This window comes from Beta vulgaris, chromosome 5 (genome assembly GCF_026745355.1).
Source record: "Beta vulgaris subsp. vulgaris cultivar EL10 chromosome 5, EL10.2, whole genome shotgun sequence".
Classification (NCBI taxonomy): domain Eukaryota; kingdom Viridiplantae; phylum Streptophyta; class Magnoliopsida; order Caryophyllales; family Amaranthaceae; genus Beta; species Beta vulgaris.
The window spans coordinates 6,506,329-6,525,193 of record NC_079206.1 but is presented as its reverse complement, the minus strand read 5'-3'; the positions used below and the strand labels follow the sequence as shown (position 1 = coordinate 6,525,193).

The 18,865-nt window shown below is 36.6% G+C and overlaps 3 protein-coding genes across 4 annotated transcripts; all 3 read left to right on the top strand.

The window, feature by feature from the left end:
* The first annotated feature begins 1,197 nt into the window (after positions 1-1,197).
* On the top strand, positions 1,198-9,267 carry LOC104892442 (hypothetical protein). 2 transcript variants are annotated; one of them, XM_010678381.4, is made up of 6 exons: positions 1,198-1,720; positions 3,514-4,518; positions 5,819-6,013; positions 6,151-6,284; positions 7,104-7,214; positions 8,707-9,267. In XM_010678381.4, exons 1-6 carry the CDS (start codon positions 1,529-1,531, stop codon positions 8,777-8,779), a joined length of 1,710 nt encoding a protein of 569 aa, XP_010676683.2. In that variant the 5' UTR covers positions 1,198-1,528; the 3' UTR covers positions 8,780-9,267. The 2 variants fall into 2 exon arrangements, with proteins under 2 accessions (XP_010676683.2, XP_010676682.2); XM_010678380.4 differs by having other exon boundaries at positions 1,199-1,720; positions 6,130-6,284.
* A 1,030-nt stretch (positions 9,268-10,297) lies between these two features.
* Positions 10,298-13,889, top strand: LOC104892441 (7-deoxyloganetic acid glucosyl transferase). Its single transcript, XM_010678379.4, has 2 exons — positions 10,298-10,905; positions 12,387-13,889. Exons 1-2 carry the CDS (start codon positions 10,356-10,358, stop codon positions 13,346-13,348), a joined length of 1,512 nt encoding a protein of 503 aa, XP_010676681.2. The 5' UTR covers positions 10,298-10,355; the 3' UTR covers positions 13,349-13,889.
* A 2,748-nt stretch (positions 13,890-16,637) lies between these two features.
* Positions 16,638-18,865, top strand: LOC104892440 (UDP-glucuronate 4-epimerase 4). The gene has a single exon (XM_010678378.4). The coding sequence runs from the start codon at positions 17,108-17,110 to the stop codon at positions 18,461-18,463; it is 1,356 nt and encodes a 451-aa protein (XP_010676680.1). The 5' UTR covers positions 16,638-17,107; the 3' UTR covers positions 18,464-18,865.

The window sequence follows — 18,865 nt, the reverse complement described above, 5'->3', positions numbered from 1 at the left end:
CTACAAGAGAATGTAAGATGTTGGAACACAATTGGGGAATGAACTTATTGTACTCGTTCTGCATCGCGTTATTTTCTTTAGCGATTGCATGCACTGAACTACATCAGATTATTATAGTCGTTCGTTATGTCATGGGCTACATTTTTTTCTTCTTTCTTCAACTATTTCATCCTTATGTTGTTGGTGGCTTGGGAGAACATCCCTTGGGTTATTTATGGTAGATCTTGGATCTAGGTTCTTCCAAGAATAAGGGAGGACGACGACGCCGATGATAATAAAAACATGGGAAATTTCCTCAGGTACCCGGCATGAGGTTTGACGTAATTCTCAAATTAGCCCTTACATTTTGGGAATTCCTCTTATACTCCTGAACTTTGTGTTTGGGTTCAAAATACCCTTATCATACATCGAAGTTCATCTGCATTAATTTTCTAAGGTACCCTTGAAACTAAAACTTTGAACTTCAAAATTCAATAAGGGTATTTTGAGAATTAAACCAAACCTCAAGGGTACCCCAAGAAATTTCCCTAAAAACACTGGTTGCTAGGAGCTTCTGCATTTTTTTAGGTTATCATACCATTTATAATTTAGCTATGCTTGCTTACTTTTCTTAATAAGGATAAAAATAATTCCAAAAACATGATAAGATAAGCGAAAACTTTTTTATATCAATAATGCTCTACAAATGCAATATTCTAAATAAATGTAAACGCAAAATAGTCAGTATAAAACCCACTTATTAGTCGTTGCTCACCCCTCCATTAAATTAATTATAAACTGAATATCGAAATTTCAAAATTTCAAAATTTGACATGTGGTTAAGGTAGCCCATAATATGCCATCAACTAAAGTCTTTTTGCTCCTTTTATTTATTCAAAATTTTGTATTTCTAAAGAGTAATCATGCAAAATTTTCAAAAGATGAATAGTCAACAAAAGATTATTTTGTAGATTTAGGATAAGGGCAAATAGTCGAAGTTCCAATTAGATGAGGGAAAGAACTATGTGAAAGTCAATGGTTGGAGCTCCCACCTCCCAACCATGAGGTTGGGAGTTCGACTCTCATCAAGACATCAACCTTATATTTGGGATGTTTGCGTGAATATTTGCTTATGGGCCAGTAAATTACCGAATCGGAAAAAAAAAAAATAGATGAGTGGACCCATGATATCATGTATGGTTCCCTTTCCCGACATAAGCTTATGATCTCATGAAAGAATTGAATCGAAATGTCCGCCCAAAAAATAGGGCAGGAAAGACGCCATGTTCCTTTCTTAAAAGCTTCCTTCTTTCTTTGCACTCCTCTCCTTTTCACGCAATCCACTCACACCTACAACACAACACACTCTCTCTCTTTCTTTCTTTCTTACAACAATTAATCTACACTATCAATTCAATTCTTTAGTTCTTTCATTAGTCATTACTACATCTGAACAGTGTTTTTTTAAATTTTTTGAAATTATAATGAAATTTTCGGCAATTAGGGTTTTCACTGCATTATTTTGATCGACGATTTTGAAGTTATAAAGATGGGATCTGGCAGCAGCAAAACGCGTCGTTGTAGTGGTAGTGAGGTGTCGTCTGTTTCTTCTACGTCGTCGTTTTCGTCGTCGGTTTCTTCATCGGTTGGAAGAAGAAAGTCTAAAACTAGAGGAGTGTTTAGTTCTTCTTGCCTTGGATCGTCGTCTAGAACTTACGACACTGATGATGACGATGATCAGGTAACTAATTCATCGGTTGTTTTTAATTGATATTTTTTTCGGAGTTTTCGTGTAATCTGGTTTAGGGTTTTCAATTTAATGGCCCTTTTGTTCTTATTTTGAAGAGATATGATTTGGAAATTGTTAATGTGCATGTTATTGTGTGTTTATTTTAATTGCTTAGCAGCATATAGTAGTTTATGGCATTTTGGAATCTTAGGTTTATTGTGCTGTCATGTTGCTGAAAATGGAGAAAATCTTGGATTGATTATGATGGGTGATTTTCTTGTTTTGTTTGGTTTTGCGTGCCAGTACTGAAAGAAGCTCTAAAGGGGAATACATTGAACAGGATAATGCTAATCTGTTTGATATTAATTATTGCAAGTCATAATGGCGAAATCACGCAGCGGAGATGGATAATTACCCGCCCCTCTTTCTAAATATGTCAAAGGAGTTGCTTAATGATGCAAACCTATTATAAATACTTCCTCCGTTTTAATTTAGTTGTGACACTTGCTATTTCAGGAAGTTCCAATTTAGTTGTGACACTTTCATTTGGATAATAACTTATCTTTATCTCTCCTATCACACGGGAACTTTTTATTTTCTTTCTATATCTCTCCCCTCTTCAAAAATTGTCCAGACTACGTGATTTTGAAAGTGTCACAACTAAATTGAAACAGAGGAAGTAATTGATATAGATTGGTTCGATTGATGGATTGAGTTCGCTAAATGTAGAGTTTGCAAATGATGTGGGTCTCAAGCACCCCACCAAGTTAAAGGGATAACTAAAAAGGAAATTGGGGAAATCATAGAGGGATGGAGGGAGTACTAGTGCCGCTGATGAAGTCTAATAGCTTGTCAAACAGTTCCATAACATCTGTTAACCCAAGTTATATTCCTTTGCCAGGGGACTCTTTTGTTGCTCATAGGTTAATTGTGTCTGTCATTTCATTGTAATAATGACATGGTACATGAAGTAGTCATGTCTGAATGCTGAAATATTTAGAGATCTCTTTACCCTTTTGCAAAGGTTTGAAATCGCACATGGAGACCATCATCTAGGAATTTTATCATTTCCTAATATAAATAGTCACATGAAATCCTTTTCATTGGATTCAAGAGGCTAAGGATTCAATTACAGTCACAATTTTTTTGGAATCATCAGTATGTAGGGATAAATGCAACTAGGTTTGAGCTTGGTGAAATTAGGGGGCTGTGAGTTTAGGTTTGAAGTGTTAGTGAAGTTGGTGGAGATGCATTTTGCCGTTTGAGCATTTTCCACTTGTTGTTTCCACTAATTGAACGTAGTTGTAAGATTTTTTCACCTCCATGGTTGTTCAGACTTCAGACTGTCCAAGCTGAATTTATGGTGAGTCAATGATGCTTGATGTTATTATTGGTGAGTATGGGGGAACATGAGGCTTGATCACTAGGTTTAAGACGAGGCCGAGGAGTGTGCAGATGCTCCTTGTGGGACTCCACAGGTCACTCAATATAAAATTTTCTGGGGAACCTGCCTCTCTCAATTGATTTCCTTCAAGGATTAGGAAACTGACAACTTAGAACATGTATTGCTATGTAAAATGTATTACTTTCAGCTGCTTTTGGAAAATATACATGTCTTTATAAAGTGTGCCTACAGTAATATGGAACTACTGGTGTACTTGATATTCATTTCTCCCCAATTTTCACAATGGATAAGCCATTTATTGCAGGCACATTTTCTTGACTGTTATTGTTAAGTTTGTAAATATTGAGTTCTTAAGACAAATTTTATGATGAATTTGACTTATGGATTTATATGCCTACAGGTTTCAGATCTTCATGTTGAAGCTAGTAGGACTAGAATGCAACGACCTCAACTGGAGTCTGGTGAAATGAAAGTTGAGTGTTTTCAAACTTCTAAAGTTGATGGGCCTGATAACATGCCTTCTGTATCGTCTAATAGGAGTATTGAGCTTGGTGAATGGGATCATGCAAATGGAGCAGACAATGAGATGAGGGCTGATGGAAGTTCATCTCAAGCTTTCTCAGGACAATCTCTGAACCATTCGAATCGCTTTTTATCTCGCTTCAGTTTTGTTCCCGGTAGTGTTAGCTTTAGGCTTAGCAGAGCTGCTAGTGTGGGATCATCAAGAGCCTATCCTTCTTCTCCGAGAAACTTCACTTTATCAAGTGGTGAAGAGGACCTTCAACTGCGTGGAGGCTTCTCACGTGGCTTGATTAACCATAATGAGAGTCAACATAATAGCAGTCTGAATTCTTCATGCCTCACCAATGAATCAGTCAGATCTCATGGTGATTCTTCTATAAATTTAGGTCGGCACCCTGGAAATTCTACTTTTTCTGGTTCCTTGCAAAATAATCAGGTCATTTCCGCAGAAGATCTGGTGGATAATGATAGTGAGAGAACTAGGCCAGATGTGTATTTACCCCCTCTTGGAAGTCATATGGATGTGGAAGGTTTAAATAGGAGAATTGTTGACCGTCGTAATGGTGCCCGAGAACCAGCGGATCGCAATGTTCGGTTTAGTAGAACTTTAAGTGTGGGTAGGCTCCGTGATAGAGTTCTACGTAGATCATCATTTTCAGACTTGACTCTTTCTCCTTTGCGGCAGGACAGATCAGCTGCTTCTGATGGAAATTCTGTCAACTCTCTGATGCCTTCTCCTTATCCACTACCCAGCATGCCTAATTCCTACTATGCTAATCAAAACAATGATATTGACACATCACACCTTAGAGAAGGCAGGCATCATGAATTACTGGAGCATAGATCAAATTTCTTGGAGCGACGTAGAAGAATAAGGTCCCAGGTCTGTTTGTATTTTATTGGTGCAATTTATAGAACTGTGCTCTTATCAATAGAGCACAAGTATATAGCTTTTTGGTAAATTAAGTAAAATCTCATAGTAGAATCAGTTATATGGACCTTGCATAATGCACTCAGCACACTTATTGTTAGGTTCTAGTTTTGTTGTTTATGATGCATGATTATACTGGAACATGGTTTAGGTATGGCGGTGGAACATGGTTTAGGTATGGCGGTGGATCATCTAAAATCATCTCTATACTATAAGGGAAGAGGGGAGCAACGGTGTCCCCATCTGAAATCACATTTTTACCCCTCTTAAATAAATTGTATTTTAAGAAAAAACTTTAAACAACACTCCTAAACAACTCAAAATCAGCACAATCAATGCATATCAACAAAAAATTGACAAAATTATTTTATAAAAGGAAATTTCCAAACAATTCAAAGTCATCACAATCAACATGAAATTGACAAAATACTTTTACATAAGAAAATTTACCATAAATTTAAAATGACACATACATATGATTATACATTGATTAGAAAAGTCCATAAACAAAATTAGAAGTGTGTTATTGAAATACTTTATGGACAATAATGTAGTATGTAAAACCTTGATGATTTATAATGTATTTAGAAACTTGTATTTTTTATCAATAAAATGAGACTCTTTATCTAAAGTAGCATTATCAAACTATCACATAGTTTCAACTCCAACTTTATGTTGAAAACAACAAAAGGTTAGTGATATATAATTTTTAATTGCTTTATGCATTATATGTGCTTCATTGATTTCAAATTATTTACTTATAAAATAGCACAATCAAGAAGAATTGAAGTTATTCAAATACTATAGAAAATTGACTTGGAAAGAAAAAATTCAAAAGGTTTATTGCAAAAGAATAACCAACAAAGAAAATAACTAAAGCACGCATCGCGTGCATAAATTGCTAGTATTGTTTTATCATAAGTCAGCCAAATTAGCTATCGGTTTTATTAAGTAAATTTTCATGGCAAAACCAGCTATATGGACATTTCACAGACTTAAGTTTCTAGTTCTCCGTGCTTTATGCATGATCCAACTGGTACATGCTAGTGCTAGATTATGTAAAAGCATATTATGTTTGTCAAAAGTCAAGCAACGTTGTCTCGACTCTCTCATCAATGTTAGTTATCATGTGGCTTCTTCCAGATCTATCTGTATGTTATCTGTGACCATATCCAGCAGTGGTTACTTTGATAGGTTTATTCGAATGATTGAGAAGCTTTCTTTCCTGACCTTACGATGTTCACATTTTCAGGTACGTGCTCTTCAGCGTTTGGGTAGTCGTTTTGAGAATCTATCAGGTCATGAGAGGTACTGTATTCTGTCTGGGCAGCATCGAACTGGGCGTTGCTCGTGTCGCAATAATAGTAGAGATTCTAATTCAAATAATGATGGTGGTGCTCGAGCTAGCATATCGAGAATCGTTATGCTAGCTGAGGCTCTGTTTGAGGTATTGTTAAGTTGTTTACTTGATTCTTTTGTGGAATAGTGGAGCACCCTCCCCCTATAATATTATCCCAATTGTCATTTAAAAATCAGTTGATTGTATCATACATATTTAACTAGGTTCTGGATGAAATTCACCAGCAATCAGTGGTGTTATCCTCCCGACCTTCTGTTTCTTCGATTGGATCAGTTCCAGCACCTAATGAAGTTGTAGAATCCTTGCCTGTTCAAGCATACACTAAGTCAACTAAATTACAGAATGAGGATGTTGCACAGTAAGTCGCTTTTTCACTTGCTTTCTGCATGCACTTTGAAGGAGAATTTTTGATTACTTCCCTTGTATGGTCATAAGATTTTGTTCTTTTAGCCTCTTTTATTCCATCAGACTGCATTACTTCTTTGGGTCACAAGACTTGCAACTATAGCATTTTATAGGTCAATCTCGCATTTATATAGATGAGTGGGTGATCTCAATTTTGTTTTCTGAAGTAGTTGTGGGTAATTTTAAGGAAAAATGTCCTATGCTTAACGGCTATGCTTAAAATTTCCGAGATTTTAGTTACTCAGTAGACAATGTTCCACATGTACAACAATGATTTGATGGTAGACATCTAACGTTTTCACATTACGTCATGGTGCAGTGGCTCTGTCATTTCTTGTGGTCTTGTATTTCAGCTATTGTAATTTTGCAATACTTTTTTTAAGGTAGTTCCCATAAAATTATTTGTTTTGCAAAATACACCTTCATTATGCTACTGTGCTTCATGTGCTCAGTCTTAAGAAGTGAGGGAAGTGGTTAGACAAGTGCTAGGGCAAGACAATGTTCAATGTGTAGATGTATAAATTTTTTAACCATTAGAGTGTCTGTTTGAGGTTAGTATGGGTCGATAATGTCATATGTGGTCTTGTAATTCAGCTATTGTAATTTTGCAAACTCTTTTTGAGGTGGTTTCCATGAAATTATTTGTTTTACAATATACACCTTCATTATGCTACTTTGGTTCATGTGCTCACTGAGAGAGAAATGGTTAGACAAGTGCTGGGGCAATAGAATAATCGAAAATTTGACTTCTGATTGTTTTACTGATCAACAGATGTTACATATGCCTCGTAGAGTACGAGGAAGGCGATGAAATGCGTATATTGCCTTGTCATCATGAGTTTCATAAGAAGTGTATTGACAAGTGGCTCAAGGAAATTCACAGGTAAAAATTTCATTCTATGTATTTTCATATGTTCTCTATGGCCTTATACATGAACTTCTGAAGCAGGAAACCATGGTCTTTGCAACAATTTGCTTTCAGATATTATTAGAAGCATAATAACTAGGAGCAATTGGAATGTGGCTATGCTGCCATGCTAATTGGTGGATGGTTTTTCTTCTCTCTTTTCTAGGCAGGAGGAGATCTCATGCATCATGATGAAGTTAGTTTGAACAATTGATGTTGCACAATAATCGTAGAGTAGCCAACGCACTTATCCGATCAAATCTTTTTTATTTTATCCTCTTGAAACAGTCTTCGCTAGGGAGACATATTTGAGGGGTTTCGAGGACACATATTATATGCATGTTTGTGTCCCTTTATCTAATAGATGAAAATTAATGAAAGTCGGGGTTACAACAGGTTTTCACTTGAACTTTAAAAACTAATATCCGTTTCAATCCACAAAAATCATTTTCATTAGTTATTAACTTTTTAAGTAGTAAACATCAGTAAACTTTGTAAAGATTTGTACTAGAGAATGGGCTATCAGATTTAATTAGTTAAAATCAGTTTTGATCAGCAAAAATGACTTTCAATCAGTAAAAAAAATCAATCAGTGATATTGATGCCTTCCATATCTCCCCTTACCTGATAGTTCGAAATTACAGTTTCGGTCACGGTTGTGGTAACGGTAACGGTGATGCGGGAACGGGGATGATGCGGCTGTCGTACCGCTAAATATCGGCTTAAACCATGTAATATCCCTAAAACCCGCCTAAAATGCGGTTTTTTTTACACCTTTACGAAACGGGCGATACGATATGATGCGGCCTTGTTTTGACACCATGCCTTACCATAAAAAAATGTCACTTGCTATGCTGGCGATCCACGAACCAACCTTAGCTATGGTAATATTCTCTATGAATTACACTCAGGAGTGTCTACATTTGCAGAGTTTTGGATTCTTGTCAAGCCTTGATCTCGAGTTCCTGATGCTTGATAAGTGTTGCTAGTCTTTTTTGGCTGTAGTTGAGGCCTGATTGTGGTTCGGGATTGTTAGAGGTGAGGGAGATGGGGTGGGGAGTTCTTAATGCACCTCGTACTCATTGCTGTTACTATTGCTGGCCAAGCTTTGTGGCGGTGAGCATAAAAAGAGAGCGGAAAAGTGAAGAAAATCAAAAGCACACAGAAGCAATAGATGGAAAGATCAGTTAATTTTGTGTGTTGGGTTTCCTTTTATTATGCAAAATCATGCTTTAGGTAGGTGATCGTTGATATTCTTACTTAGGTTGCTTACTCATTGTTTTCTTCGTGTTATTATCCAAGACTTTACCACAGACTGGTTTCTGCTCCTTTTGTATTTTTTAATTATTCATTTTTTAAATATATGCACAATAAAGTGATCCCTTGGTGTAGATGCTCACTATAGAAGTTTAAACATATGACTGACTTTTCCCCCCTCTTCCTCCATGCTTTTTTCCTCCTTGTTCAGGGTATGTCCACTTTGTCGTGGAGATATTTGCAGATCTGACTCATTACCTGTTGAGAGCGGAGGTGGCTGTTAGTATTCTGTTTACCAGAATAGTGTACAAAAATCTAAAGTGTTTGGTGAAACTCTCATGAACAAGCAGGTTGCAACTGTGATGCTCTCCGCAGATTCATGATGTTTCCTACTTGGTCTTTTGTTTCCTCGACCTTCTGGTTCTGGTCACTTGAATGAACAACAGAAACATCACAGTTTAGTTGACTTGCTGTAACACTATGAACTGGTTAGTCTCTAATGTATGCCCATGTAAGATCAGCGAGAGAACACAGCAGAGGAAAGACGTTTGAGATGAGATGGGGACAGGAGATCAATGCATCATTTTGGCTCAAGTGCCCGAATATATGAATGGTCAAGAACATAGGTGGGTGCTGTATTATATATATCGGCTCCAGTGTTTTTACTTTGTTTTGGCTGGATATCCTTGTGAATATGCAACCAGGATCTGATTCAGCCTGTATCTTGTAACTGTTATAAGTCCAATCTCAATGATTCTTTTCAACACGAAAATGATTCTTCTCAATACACAATTGCCATTCTTGTAGCAGCAGCGGCGAGCGTGCTTCTGAAGCAGATTTTATCTTTTATCTTGATGCCCTAAGGGATGCATATAACATTTCCATTTTTTTTATTACCATGCTAAAGGCCAGAAGGCCTGTACGTGGCTATAAATTATAATATTGGTGTCAAACTGTCAATATTAATGGTAATGAAAATTCATTTAAGTAAAAATATATTTTCCTCCCAAAATTTAGCGTGGTATACTGGTATTGACTATTGAGTGAGAATGAAGATTGTGAAGAAAACCACATGTCTAGGGATGATATTTCATAACCATAAAAATAAATTAGGGAAATTCTACTTACAAATTTTTATCTAAAAGTACAAGTTTCTTGAGATTATCACCTATCAAATGAGTTGCAGTACTTATGCAGTTATGCTATGTTATCTTGGAACAATTTCAGTTAACTTCAAATCATTTAAACTATTTTTCTCTTATCATTTTACTTCAATTCAACTTACTTTAATTCAGTTCACCTCAAAAGAATAGGGGCTTACTAGACAAGAGAGAAATAGCGAGAACAAATTTAGCAATATAGAAATTAGACCTAGTTATTGGCGGGTCGGGTCAGGGTTAGTGCGTGTCGGATCATAAGAGGGTCGTCTCATAAAGGGTCGTGGCAGGTCAGGCCAAATGGATAGTGGGCCAATAGCGAGTCGGCAAACGAGCAAGAAAAATAAGGAACAAAGAGAGTCAAAAGTAAGTTTAAATGGATGTGAATCCGAATATGTTATTGTTTTTACAAAACCTATTTTATTTTTCAAAATTATTGAATTTCTTTATTGGCCCTATTTAATACTAATCCTATCCAATAAAACACTTTTCAGTAAATTTGACCCTAACTCTTTAATCATTGAAATACCCTATCCAATAACCAGTTCTAATGAAAATCATGCAAACCTACCTTCTTTATAACTGGTAATGGTAATACTAGGTGCAATAATAAGATATTCTAAACTTATTTTACATTATCCCACCTTTAAAGTTTTTAGGATTAGTGGTATGGACTCTGAAAAGTGTAATTTATACTCATTGCATGCACTCAAATTGCTTACTCATAACACCACATAAGCAAAAAGAGAGAAAAATGGTTGGTCAACGAGAAGCAGAGCAACCAATAATACCATCTGTACTATTGTTGCCATTACCACTACAAGGCCCCATAAATTGCTTCTTAAAACTAGCACACCTCCTTTCTCTCTCCTCTGACCACCTCAATATCACCTTCCTTAACGCTGAATTCGTCCACCAAAGACTCCTTGACCTCCCCTCTAGATTTCCGCACGTCAAGTTTTCTCAATTTTCCGACGGAATCTCCGGCGATGAACCTCGAACTCCGGCGAAGTTTCCTGCCATGGTCGGATTTCTCCAGGCTGAAATCAGTCGTCGTTTGCCGGAGTTTATGGAATCTCCGGCGCCGGCGACTTGCTTGATCGCCGATGGTGTGTTTACGTCGGTAGGAGAGAGAGCGAATGAGTTAGGGATTCCGGTGGTTTATTTCTCAACGTTGAGTCCTTGTTGTGTTTGGGCTAGCTGTTTTCTTGTTCCCAAGCTTGTTGATTATGGGGAATTGCCTTTTAAGAAAGGTATTATGCTCTTTTTGACGTTTTTTCATGTCTTTTTTTTTGTTGTACCATATGAAGTTTTGACACTAGTTAAATGCTCCTCCACTTTTAATCTTTCATGTGTCAATTTTACATGAGAACATAGTACGTATGTATAGGCCGGTTTGTCAATTAGAGGTTAGCTAATTCTATTAGATGATTTGAGTGACGGTTTGTATTAATTGTTTGTGTAAAAGTGTTTGGTAGATAGCTGCTAGCTTATTGATACTTTATTAGGTAAAATGACCAACAAAAATATTAGAATAATTTATTGATGGACATTTTGTTGGTAAAAGATAGTTGGGGTGTTTGGCAATTAGAATTTTGGAGCAAAAAGAGACTTTTGGATCACTTTTAGAGTTTAATAGAGTTTTAGAGAGAGTTTTGGAATGAAAACTCTCAAAATGAAAAAGCTCCTAATAGGAGCTTTTTCTTGATAGGATTCGGTACAAATATGTTCAAAGACTCTTTTGCGTCCAATAATACTAATACACATTGTATTAAAATGTTTATAAATATCATTTTACTCAAACAAATGACAATAAACTTTTAGCAATCAGTTAATTGTTGTCAAACACATTTATAAAAAAGGTTGTTAAATCAACAGTCAAATCTGCTGAACAAAAAATTAAAACTCTTATAGCAAACTCTAAATTCTAACATCTAAACTCTATTTATCAAACAAGGCTAGTAAATTTGACCAACTTTAGTATATATATTAGTCATTATACAATTAAATTCACAAGCCTCTTTCCCAAAAAGCTCCTACAGTCCTACTGGTAGCTTTCTAGGCTCAAAACTCTCTTTCAATCCACTCTCAACCAAACACTTCCATTAAAGGCTTGGACTAGTTAAACTTCTCTATTCATCTCAAACCTTTCTTTTTAGTCCAAAACTCTCTCTGATCTCTACTAAAACACCCCTATAGTCATCTAGTACTTGTTGGATTCGTGTTGGTATATATTTCCAAATATCACTTTGATTTATGGAAGCAAGGGAAGCCACACTTTCCCCCACTTTGGCTCCATTTGGTTCTATGTAAACATTTTCAATGTATCATGATTTTTCATGTAAAACATTTGGAGAGGGAACGTAATCTGAAGGTTACCTCAATTAATAGTTGGCGAATGTAGGCTTTTTCCGGTTAATTATTGTGAAAGTAAAATACACTACCTATGTCATCTAGTTGTGGATGGAGGGAGTTCTTTATAAATAAAGGTCAAGACGGAAGATTCAGATTGAACATTTTTCTTTTAAATAGTTTCTATATAACGCAAAGACAATAAAAAGTTAACGTAAAACAGTGCTAGGAAGAGGGGTTCTTAAAGCTACAGCCAATGTACTATGTACCTGAAACCTTAGTCTTATTCCTTCAAAAAAGAAACATCAGTCTTAGATTTTTGACATGTAACCAAGATCTCATTGGCATGTTGATCATGATTGGCTTCTGCTTCATTGCATAGGAATGGACCTGGATGAACCAGTAAGTGATATTCCAGGCGCAGCAGACACCTCCTTAAGGTGGTGTGACCTTCCAGGTATTTGCCGAACTTATGACATGACAGATCCTTATGTCCAACTGGTACTTAAAGAGTTCCGAGAATTGCCAAATGCTCAAGGGCATATTCTCAACACTTTTGATGACCTAGAAGAACCTCTGCTTTCTGAACTCCGTTTGCTTTGTCCTAACCTCTATACAATTGGTCCTATCCACCTCCACTCGAGGACCAGGCAACAACTAGAATCTGAGCAACGAATAACATCTAATAGTTTATGGCAAGAAGATAGAAGCTGCATAGCATGGCTTGATGCCCAACCCTCAGGATCAGTGATATATGTTAGCTTTGGAAGTGTGGTGCCCTTAACAATGGACCAGCTAACTGAGTTCTGGTACGGCCTGGTGAATAGTGGAACCCGGTTTCTCTGGGTTAGGCGGTCAGGCATGGTAGTTGAAATGGAAGAGAGTGAAGAGATCTCCTTACAGGTCCCAACAGAGATTTTAGAAGGTACACGGGATAGGGGATTTATAGTTAAGTGGGCCCCACAGGAAGAGGTTCTAGCTCATCGAGCTGTTGGTGGATTTTTGACCCATAGTGGGTGGAATTCTACTTTGGAGAGCATAGTGGAAGGAGTGCCTATGCTTTGTTGGCCAAATGGTATAGATCAACTAGTGATTAGTAGGTTCGTTGGAGACGTGTGGAAGATTGGAATTGACATGAAAGATATATGTGATCGGGGTGTGATTGAGCATATGGTGATTGATCTTATGAAGGGGAGGAAAGATGAGTTTTCTCGAAGGGCAAATCGATTATCAAAGTTGGCAGGTGAAGCTGTGAGGGAAGGTGGGTCATCGTGGCGAGCTTTACATCGTCTAATTGAGGACATAAAATTCATGAGATTGGAAGTCCCAAAAGATAAGTTTTGAAACAGTGTCAAAATCGACACGATGTTATATTGGATGCAATATGATACAATTAGACTGATTTACAACCTTGTAACTACTTTGAGCTTTTGAACAAAGTTTGGTACACTTTATGACTGTCTGGTACAAAAGAGAGTTGCATAGTCCTTAATAATATGGAACTGGAGTACTGGACCAGCTAGCTGTCAGCTATTTTCTCTATACTGGGGCTATGGTGATCAAGGAGCAAGCTCTCTTCTTTCTGGCAGATCAAATCTGTATTTTCCTGGCAATTCTGTTGCCTTTTGGAAAACTAAGAAGCAGAAAGTTGTGCCGAAAAGCTCTTGTGAAGCTGGGTATAGAAGCATAAGTCAGACGACTGCTTCTGAAGTTGTCTGGATTGATTAAGCTGAGTGTACAGTATTAATGAAGTCTTTTGTTGTTCAATACTAGATCTGAGCAGATTTTTTCAAAATTTCAGTTGTCTGGAAACTGTTATATATGCATGTTAGGTTGCCTTTTTCATCGTTTAGCATATAATACTAAGCAATAGAAATAAGCTCTACGGGAAAGTGTTGGAGGTTTGTTGAACAAAAAGTACCTAAGGGATGAAGATAGTACTTACTCCGTTTCATAATACTCGCTATATTTTTCATTGTGAGAAGTTTTACATTACTTGCTACACTTCCTTTTTGGGCAATAAACTCTCTCTATCTCTCTCCTCTCATATGGGTCCCTTTTCTTTTTACTCTACTTCTATCTTCTAAAAGGAGTCCGTGAATTGAGAAGTGTAGCGAGTAATATAAAACAGAGGAAGTATATTGTGTGACTAAAACAAACCATAAACATCAAAATTTGAGGCCTTTTTAGGTCTTGTGCAGAAGGGCTTGATAACAATATTGACTTTAGTAAAGCACAAATCACAACTAGTACTAAAGTTGAAGAAACACAAAAAATATGCTGCCAAATAATATGAAGTATAACTATTGAAACATATAGTAACTAGTAATATCAAAGACTAGTTTACAAATCGACGTTCCTTTCCTTTTGCTGCAAAATCATTAAGTTCCTCAATGCATGAATCTACTTTCATAATTGAATGTTGGAGTTTGCCAATGCATTCAGTAATAAAACTCTGATGCTTCTTCTTCACGTCCTCTACCAAAGAACTATGATACGATTGTTGTCGTGCTTGTAGTTGCTTGACACAATCATCCAGCTTTGTAGCAGTTTCTTCTAACTTATCAACGTAAAACATCTCTTTAAAAACCTCTTTTTTCGCGAAATCAGATGACTTGTAACCCGGATCCTGAAACCGAGTTAAAGTAGTATCAATTATAGGCTTGTTATTAGCAGTGCATTTAGTGTTATTCAGCCTCAAATTATGGTGTTTCTTGGTCGTAGAAGCAGCAACAGAAAAGTTGCAGATGATGGGTTTTTCGGATTCGAAAGAAAGAGAAGACTTCCTGCAGCAAGAAAGAGCAGCAATGTTAGTAGTAGTATTGCTGCAAACAGCCATCTTGGAGAGCTATTGGAGGGTTTTTCCTCCCGTAGATAGAAGAAATTGTTTTAGGGTTCTTTAATTTTCTTCTTTGTTTCCCTCTGATATTCTTTGATTTGTTGAATATTTATAGTTTAGGTGAGCGTCATGATATGCTACGTCGAAACTAGGGTTGATTAACATCAAATCGGGTCGTGTTCAGGTTTGGGTTAATAATAAACGGGTTGAACATGTTCCAACCCAAATCGAACTTGTTTATTAAACGGGTTGAAAAATCCAACCTTGATCCGACCTGTTTATTAAACGGGTTGCCCATATAACCCGTTTAACCCATTTACATATTTATTACTATTAAATTTTTATTAAAATTTATTAGTTTTCAACAATAAAATCACATAAAAGTATGCATTATTAGATTTTCTTTTCGTATTTCTGTTCTACAATCAGTATTTTTAAAAATTTCACCAACTTTAACCCAACTTTTTAGGAAATTTATATTTTAATGAGTTAAACTGGTCAAAATGGGTTAATTTCGGGTTGAAAATGTCAATCTTAACCTAACCCATTTAATTAAATGGGTAAGTTGTGTCAACCCATTTACTTAAATGAGTCAAAAATCTCAATCCAAACCCATTTATTTTAGGTAAGGTTCGAGTTTGGCAAACGGGTTGTGTCAGTTTTTCATAACCCTAATCGAAACCCGAAACTTGAGAAGTGATAATTATTAGAATCCAAAACAAGTTCCAGTAGTATCCCAGATATAATTTTTAGAGTCCAAAACTACTACTACTTTACTAGTATGCGAGTATCCCAAGTTACCTAAACTTCTTTGAAGAATAGAGCAAGCAAGAAAAACCAAGTCCATGACTTGAAGTCGAGTTCCTTCACAAGGTCAGAACTCTATATTAACTAATTTTCTGAAGTCACTATGTGCAACATGTGTCACAGGTCCATAGCACAACACCCTGAAATTAAAGAGACCTCTAATTTTTTCCCGTTTTAATGATCACTATGTTGCATATAAGAAACAAATGATGAAAAGTGGATTATTGATGCGGTATCCCTTACTTTAAAAAGCTTTATCTTCATTTAAACTTTTTGAGACAAAATTTTCTTGCTTTTCCACTTTTAAGTTTACCTTTATGTTAACACTTAAATGAACCTGATTAATCTTAAAACTTTTTCAAAAGATGGAAAGATCGCATCTTTAATCGTATTAATAAGTTTGTAAAATAAAACAAACTAATCATCCGAATATTTAAATATAATATAATAATCAAATTATCACTCAATATTCTAATCAACTATCCTATCAAAAAAACAAAAAAGCTTCAATCAACTAATGTATTTTTATAAGGAGAACAAACTTAAACTAGTACCCTAATTTGGAACCCGCTTAAAACATCTTTGCGGATAAGAGTTTGTCTTGTAAGAGACTGCCTACTTTTAAACGAAAATTAGGCAATGGTAAACCTAATATTAAAAAGAAAATTAGCCCTATAGTGACTAGCTAGGTTAATTTCTTTCGGTGAATAGTTTTAATTCATTTAGTGACCATGTCTATTTTTATATTAAAATTAGACCGTCTCTTTTACTAAATTTATGCGGATAATGAGGGAGAAATCCATACAGTAAGGAGGGAACCAATACAACAGAGAAGGGTAATCATGCGCCTTTTTAACCCCTGAAACCGACGAACATCCACACCTGCATCTTTAATAATGTTATAAATCTCCCAATTTAATAATGTTAGAAATCTCCGAAGGCCAATAATTTTTTAATCAACTTATATAAAAAAGTTCAATTATTGGCTAGAATATTCATCATACTAATCCACTAATATAAAACCTAATTTTCCTAAAACAAGCAACCCAATAGAATACGACAAACTTTCTATCCCAATCTCCCCTAATCAAAACCCAGCCCATAAAAAACCAAAATAAGGAAAGAAAAATCATAAACATTTCCAAAAAAAAATATACTGGTATACTAGTATATCACTATCATATAATAAAAGAAATAATAATGGCGTCAATGATTTTAATTACACTTATACGACTACTTCGCAGTTGTTAACAGATTAAAATTTGCCAACTAACTCTCTCTCTCTCTCTCTCTCTCTCCTTGATTCCCCACCATCACCCACCCACCATTATCGCACACCTCAAGAAACTTCCCCCTTTTCTCCACACCTCAAGAACAAAAAAAACCCTAATCTTCCGAAAGTTAATTCCCCCAAATAAAAAATAAAAAATCAAAAATTAGGGTTTCTTGTTTCTCCAATGTCACAGCTAAAATCAACAATTGGTTGTAATCAAATGGTTGATGATAACAATATCCCATCAACCCCAGGAAAATTCAAGCCAGAAAAATCATCAATTTACTTCAACAACAGAATTCGTTGGTATTCTTCTCTCTCTAAACTGACCCTTTATTCTTTCCTCTTTCTCTCTCTTCTTCTCTTCCTCTTCCTGGCTTCTCCACGTCACGACTCGACGACGAACTTTGAGACCGTCTCCAAATCACAATCCGCCACGTGGGGTGGTCACGAATGGGAACGGCACGTAAGACAATCGGCACGTGTTAAACAGGGCGGCGCACGTGGGTTGACTGTTCTTGTAACAGGTGCATCTGGGTTTGTGGGAACACATGTATCAATGGCTCTAAAGCGGCGAGGTGACGGCGTATTAGGGTTGGATAATTTCAATGGGTATTATGATCCAAGTTTAAAGAGATCAAGACAGAAGCTTCTAGAACGTTCAGGAATATTCATTGTAGAAGGAGATATAAATGATAAAGATCTAATAAGGAAGTTGTTTGATGTAGTAGCATTTACACATGTGATGCATCTAGCAGCACAAGCAGGAGTAAGGTATGCAATGGAGAACCCAAAATCATATGTGCATAGTAATATTGGTGGACTTGTAAATTTGTTGGAAGTATGTAAATCTGCAAATCCACAGCCAGCAATAGTGTGGGCATCAAGTAGTTCTGTATATGGATTGAATACGAAGGTGCCGTTTTCGGAGAAAGATAGAACGGATGAACCGGCAAGTTTGTATGCAGCAACAAAGAAAGCTGGGGAGGAAATAACACATACTTATAATCATATATACGGGTTGTCGATAACAGGGTTGAGGTTCTTTACGGTATATGGACCATGGGGTAGGCCGGATATGGCGTATTTCTTCTTTACAAAGGATATGTTGAAGGGGAAGGAGATAACTGTGTTTGAGGGACCAAATCATTCAACGGTTGCTAGGGATTTTACCTACATTGATGATATTGTGAAAGGATGTTTAGGGGCGTTGGATACGGCTAAGAAGAGTACTGGGACTGGTGGGAAAAAGAAGGGGCCGGCGCAGTTTAGGATCTTTAATTTGGGGAATACGTCGCCTGTTAGTGTTAATCAGTTGGTTAGTATCTTGGAGAAGCTACTTAAGGTCAAGTCCAATAAGAAGGTGTTGCCGTTGCCTAGAAATGGGGATGTTCAGTTTACGCACGCCAATATTACTTTGGCGCAGAGGGAGCTCAGGTATAAGCCTACCACTGATTTGCAGACGGGGTTGAAGAAGTTTGTTAGGTGGTATCTCAGTTATTACTCGGGTACAAAGAGGAAGACTACTTCTGTTTGGTGATATTACTCGTGCTTCGTGGTTCGTGTTTCGTGTTTCGTGGGGTTTGTATTTCCTACTGGCAGCCGGCAGCCAATCTGCTGGAACTGGACCTTTCCGGTTCATGTTTTGTGTTGTGTCCGCAGAAGCGTACCTCATCTGGAGTACTGGAAGAGTGGAGGTATCTACATTGTTTTTCTGTCCACATATTGCTTTGTTCTTTTAGGATTAGGTATCACTAATAGTTAGCAAATGTACAGCTTCTCACTTCGGACTACAAAATTACAGTTTCAATAACGCCACGCTGTTTCATTTATGTTCTGTTATCATTTTCAATATCAGCTGCTATGGTTAGATTGCTAGACCAGTTGTTGTCTAAACTTGTGCTGTCTTTGGCAAGTTTTCAGAAATATTGCTCTTTGATTA